This window comes from Neodiprion fabricii, chromosome 6 (genome assembly GCF_021155785.1).
Source record: "Neodiprion fabricii isolate iyNeoFabr1 chromosome 6, iyNeoFabr1.1, whole genome shotgun sequence".
In the NCBI taxonomy this organism is placed as follows: Eukaryota; Metazoa; Arthropoda; class Insecta; order Hymenoptera; family Diprionidae; genus Neodiprion; species Neodiprion fabricii.
In genome coordinates, this window is record NC_060244.1 from 15,574,511 (window position 1) to 15,580,885 (window position 6,375).

The following is a 6,375-nucleotide window of genomic DNA, read 5'->3' on the forward strand; positions in this document are numbered from 1 at the left end:
CATATGATGTCTGCCCTACAAAGGGCATTCGTAGGCAGGGTTCATCATGTACGGTAAAGTATCGTTCAACCAGCTATGAAGTAGAAGTTATTTCTTCAGGCGGTGAGTACAACTGATCAATATTTCGTATACGATAATTTTACAAATCGTTACAGATTTCCTTGCTAAGTAGAGTTAGTGATAATTTGACACAGCACGTGTCTGTAATTAATCTATTGATAACTGAAAATTGTAATATCGTAACCTGACTAAACCTCGCACCACGTTGACGATTTTTTAAGATAAAATTTTTGAACAAAGGTTTCCTTGTGAAAAAGGCCCCAGTGAAGCTTGCTAAAAAATGGATAAAAATTGATTTTCTTAGTCAGAAGTGTTGAATCTGAAAATCGATCCGTATTGGTCACTGGGAGTTATTTTTTAATATATTTCAGTAGTGGTCTGAATTTTGTATTTTTTTTGTCACAGACGATAAGGAATATCTCTTAGGGTTGGCTGCGAAATCAGATAACGCAGAACCTGCTGAGAAGGTCAACGAATTCCCCCTCCAAGAGGAAGAGAATAAAAAAGCATCAGGAAACACAGGTGAGGATGAAAAAACTTCTGCATCATGGTTGCATTGTGTATAGCTAGAAATTTTTTTCTTAAGGGAAAGAATTCAGTCATTGAAGTTGAATCAATTTTTGTCATGTTGGCCGGGAGTTCAAACGCAAGAAATAATATTCTAATCAATTTTTGAGCACGTCCAATCTTCTCAGAATCAATTTGAGGAGTATTACTCCACCGAGTACAAACCTCATAACGATAGCGAGCCAGTTAGGTGAAGCGCTTATTACAAGCCAGATAGCAAATCTGCCCAAGTTTCATGTTTCACTTTTGAAGAGAGATTATTCAATATAATGTTCAAATTCAATATCATTCCAACAAGTAATTTGTTTTCAGTTTTTGAGTTAATCTCCCAATTACACATAACAGCTATTGATTTGTTTTCTGCTGTGGCGACCGTGTACCAGTGATTTTCTTTTGTTTAATTTCTTACAAGTCTTAGATTTAGAAAACTAGTCCCTTGGTTATTATACTGGGTGCTTCAAAAATTGTTGAAAAAGTTTGGAGTGTAGATTTTATGTACAAATTCAAGACTCAAATTCCTTTTGTAAGACTCGTGGAATATCTTATTTGTCAAGTGATACTATACTATTGATTACTAGCCATTATATGAGAGAGGTCTTGCAGTTTGAAATGAAAAAAAGTGTATTCGAGGTATATTTGGCTTGCCAACTTCGTGGAAACAGAAAGAACCTACTGTCTTGAATAAGGAAGCTTTTGTAGTCATGATTAGGTAATTTGTTAGCTCTGTCGTAGGATGAATTGATTGACCATCACTGGTCAATGCCCAAGAGGTACCTGTAAGCTTTGCACTAAACGGAAATTTTTTATGATATTGAAAGCAGCTTAATAAACACATTATTATCAACACACACATTACGCCATTTCAAATATGAATATCCTTAGCTTAGAATTCATTCAACGGGTAACATTTTGCATTCGCCTGAAACTTATTGCCAGTGCGGACGAATCCACAAATTAGAGGGACATTTTTGTTTGTATAAAAAGAATACTATTCTGATTAAGTTTAATTCGATTGTACACATGTATACATGTGTAGGTACTTTCCGAAATATGACTTTATAATTTTTTCTCACCCATTTTACTCCAGATGAAACAAGCGAAAATGATCGTGAGGACGAGGATGAAGATGACAGTTCGGAATATGTTCCGATGACTGACAGTGAATACGACACTGACGAAATACCAGACTCTGATGAACAGCTGGAGGAACCTGAAGTGAACGAGAATGAAGTACCAAACTCTTCTCATGATAGAAGTGCAATTAAAGAAAATAATACATCGCAAAATTCTACCTTGAATTCATCTGCAAACCGTACAAGTATCGGATGTGACGATGCCCATCTCAACGTAGATCCGTCAAACGGCTCTAAAGGGGCTGGAAAATTATATTATTGCATTTTCTGTGGTAAAAAACAAACCAAATTTGCTCGACATTTGCTACGAGTACACAGTGACGAAACTGAAGTGAAAAAATTCAGTTACTTACCTGCAAAAAACCCTGAGCGACTAAAATTTATCACTATGCTTCGAAACAAAGGCAGTTTGGTACATAACAAAGATATCACTATAAATAATGGAAAGTTATTTGTCTGTCGAAGACCTCAGGCAAAAATGAAGAAGGCTGGTAAGGACTTCGTACCATGCTCGAAATGTAAAGGTTTTTATGCTAAAAGCAATATTCGTCATCATTATCAACGTTGTGCAAATCCAAAGAGCGGCAATACTCGAACGATATTGATAGAGGGGAGAAAACTTGTTAAACGTAACCACCCTGAAGCATCTTTCAAGATGAGCAACAGAATTTTACCCGTACTGAGAGATGACACTGAAGGTCATATTGCTAGATATGATCGACTAATTGTATTATTTGGCAACAAATTATCTCGTAAATACCAGCATCCACATCAAGATAAAATGATAAGAAGTCAATTGAGGTTACTTGCTCGGTTTGTGATAGCATTAAAAGACCTAGATCCAGAAATTACGGATTTGCAATCTCTGTATAATCCTAAATTTTATGATACAGCTCTGAAAGCAGTGAATAAAGTGGCTAAATTCCGCGATGAAGACGGTACTTATGAAACTCCAGCTCCAGCTGCGGCACTTGGAACATGCTTGAAGAAAATTGGGGCTATTCTAAAAAGTGACTGCATCAAACGACTTGATGCTGAGAAGAAACAGCTGACTATAGACTTTTTGAATTTACTCGAAGAAGATTACGGTTGCAGTGTAAATAAAACTGTTATAGAGACACAGTCCCAACAAAAAAGGCAAAAAAAGGTTGTTTTACCAAAAAAAGATGATATTGCTCTGTTACAAATATATTTAAAAAGACAAAGAGAAATTGCTAGAGAGCTTTTGGAAGTAAAGGTAACCAGAGACGCATGGATGTCATTAGCGGAGGCAACGCTCATCACAACTCAAGTTTTCAACCGTCGTAGGGCTGGTGAAATAGAAAGAATTACAATTGAAGATTTCAAGAATTACGTTCGCTTGAATAAAGATACAAATAAGGATTTGTTCGAATCTTTATGTGCTTCAGACAAGGAATACGCCGAACGATATGTTCGATTTTTCATTCGTGGAAAGCTTGATAGAACGGTACCAGTCATTTTGGACGTAGAATTACTGCAAGATTTCAATACCATATTAGCGGAACGATCAAATGTTGGCGTAAACGATAAAAATCCATTTGTGTTCGGAACAAGCTCGGACAAGAAAGCTCACAAGCATCTGGATGCATGCAAACTCATGAGAGAATTTTCCAGCAAATGTGGAGCAGAAGATGCTGAAGCTTTGAGAGGAACAAAATTACGTAAGCACATGGCTACTGAATATGCCACTATGAACATATCAAAAAACACACTGGAAAATCTATGTGAACACATGGGTCATCATGAAAAGATACACAAAACTATATATCGACAACCAATACCAAGTCGCGAACTCATCGATATATCAAAAATGTTGGAACACGCACAAGCACGGTCTAGTCATCACCAAAACGACAATTTTTGCGACGAAAATGAGAGTGACCATGGTATGTAGAAACAAATAATTATTACCTACTTCAAATGTAAAAACTGCGATTATATTGCTCAATTATTTATTTTCTTTGATTGGTATATTATTTCTATTTTCATTTTTTCTTTCTTCAGACATGACAAAAGGAAATGCCGCAGATGATTCGGATAACATCGAAAACATTAATAATTTGGATGATTTCAATGATGATACGGATCAAAGTTTGTGTAGGAAAAGAAAAACTGAAGATCACGGATACCTAGCGAATCGTCGCTCTAGTGAGTATACAGCATTTTATACCAACTTCATCAACTCCAAGATCTCATTGTCTCGTATCTTAAATGCATTTTATAGTACCATTGCTTTGATTTTAAAATGCGGGATTCTAAGCAAAAACGACTAACTGTAAGAAGTGATAGAATAAAAAGGTACAAGTGAGTCTATGGTTGCCTTTCGTAGAAAACTAGATAAGCTTCATGTGTGATTTTTATACGAGATATTACTGGTTATGTACTCATCAGATGTCATTCCATGATCGTTTCGGCAATCTTGATTTGAATTTTCAGCATCACCATTTGAGAAAACAAAGCGCCGCAGATGGAGTTCAGATGAAATCCAGGCCGTTCTTGCTTCATTTGGTGAAGCAATAGAAAATTACATTGTACCACCCTTACCACATATTCGGAAGGAAATTAAAAAATACGATTGTTTACAAAATCGCAACGCTGTAACAGTAAAGGCTTGGATTGATAATAGAATACGAAAAAACCGAAGAACAACAGCCAATGATAGACAAAGTGGCCGAAGGAAGTGAAGGAGACCACACATCAGGTCACATCCTTGTAATGATTTAACGTTGCAATTCGAATTCCTTTTCGAGTGGGCAGCTGTTTGGGCAAAACATCTGTTATTCAAAAATAATGTACCGCATTTCATAAGGAAATCTTCATTTTCAGTTTTTTTGAAAGCCATATTTTGTTTGCTAATTTTAATTGAACTTTCATAAGTGACTAATTATCCAATAACAATGATATTTCACGAGTTATCCTTTAAAACGTGATGCTCATTTTAATACCATTGGAAACTGTTTACTTCAATGATATCTGATAACAGATTTGATAGCTGATATATCGTGATAAAGACATGTACGTCGTTTTTAAAGTTTGTAAACCAAAGATTAGTTTTTGTTTCTATAACCGAAAACTTAATTTTAACGTACTGTGATACTAGATATAATAATAAAAGAGTTCCTGTTCACACTACGTACTATTTATAGCAATCTTTTGGTGCATTACTTGATAAAAAAATTCTCTTCAACAACTATCTTTTTATATATGTGATTAATCTTGTTACTATTTTATGTGATCGTTTTTGTAAACATTGTTTAGAAGAACTTGGATGTTATTTGTCAGGAATATTGTATGCATGTATCGATTCGTATTGCAATTGTTATGTACAAGACATCACAAGTTCTCTTCTTTAACGATGTCCATGTTCACGCCATTATTTAATTTTGAGGTAAAAGAAATAGTTCAAGAAATATCAATTTATTTGTTTTATGTTTTCAACGATAGTCTACGTATTTTTTTTTTCTTTTATGATTCACTTTTGTTTTTGGTAAAATAAAATATTTCAATTTTTTTTCTTCCGTATTATGTACACTGTAATCTGTACAAATTATAAATATCGATACGTATTCAGGGATTGGTATAGCACTACAGTCTTACTGAGTATTTTCAGGCCAATAGGCTTACAGAAGCTAATATTTACTGTTATTTCTATACCTGTGAATAAAATAAAAAGAGTGGCTAAAGGTTCCACAATTGCTTGAAATATTTTTCCTTTTATTAACCTTGTGAGTTTTCTCCTTTCTTATGGGCATTATACTTGTAAATCCAAATGAACTTCACTGCTATGTTCTAATCGATGAGGAATTATTTTTCATGTCAAGGTTGTTCTAACGACCTATTGAGTAATTTATTTTCATGTCTATTGATTTCCAAATTTTGTTTTTCAGGCAGACATTAAAGTACAAAAAATGGTTTAAAGAGTAGTCTTTGTACTATTCATTCACTTTTTCCTAGATATCGCGTTGTTGATTGAACAATATATGTATATGTGAAATCAATACATAGTGATAAAGGAAAAGTGAATTCTCATGCAGAGGTTGTTTCCACATTTATTTCATTATATTCCACACAAACGAACAATTATGAGAGTATAATTCGACTACTAGTAGAACATTATTCATCTTTGCGCATCGGAGAAGTGAGGTTTGGAAAAAACCTTCATAACCCGAGTCCTGAAAAGCACCGTTGAATGTATTTTTGTGATACATTTAATGGTAACTCGTGAGAAACAATTTAAAGTATTGAATATGAGCAACTTTGTATCTTTTTTATACTTGTATGTGTGACAAAGGATTTTATTTCTAGTATTGGATAAAATGCAAAGTACCTGCCATAGTTGAGAAGTTCAATGTAACATGAGAGGCTACGATAAGGAATTCAAAGATATTGTGGGAATGAAGTCGAACACACAATAAAACATGATGAGTCTATCGTGTTTGCCACGAATCCCTAAAATATTCAATCGAAATCGATTATGTCCCATCGAAAATTTCCCCTGGTGTCTTAAGTTCTGGATACAACTTTTACAGCAGAATCCTGGAAAGTACCGTTAGATTTATATTATCATATATGCAATGGCAGTTTCCACATCCAA

The 6,375-nt window shown here is 34.5% G+C and overlaps 1 protein-coding gene across 1 annotated transcript; it reads left to right on the plus strand.

Moving 5' to 3' along the window:
• Positions 1–46: 46 nt before the first annotated feature.
• Positions 47–5,679, plus strand: LOC124185541. The gene is made up of 5 exons (XM_046576416.1): positions 47–53; positions 466–582; positions 1,715–3,667; positions 3,786–3,929; positions 5,669–5,679. Exons 1-5 carry the CDS (start codon positions 47–49, stop codon positions 5,677–5,679), a joined length of 2,232 nt encoding a protein of 743 aa, XP_046432372.1.
• The last annotated feature ends 696 nt before the right edge of the window (positions 5,680–6,375 follow it).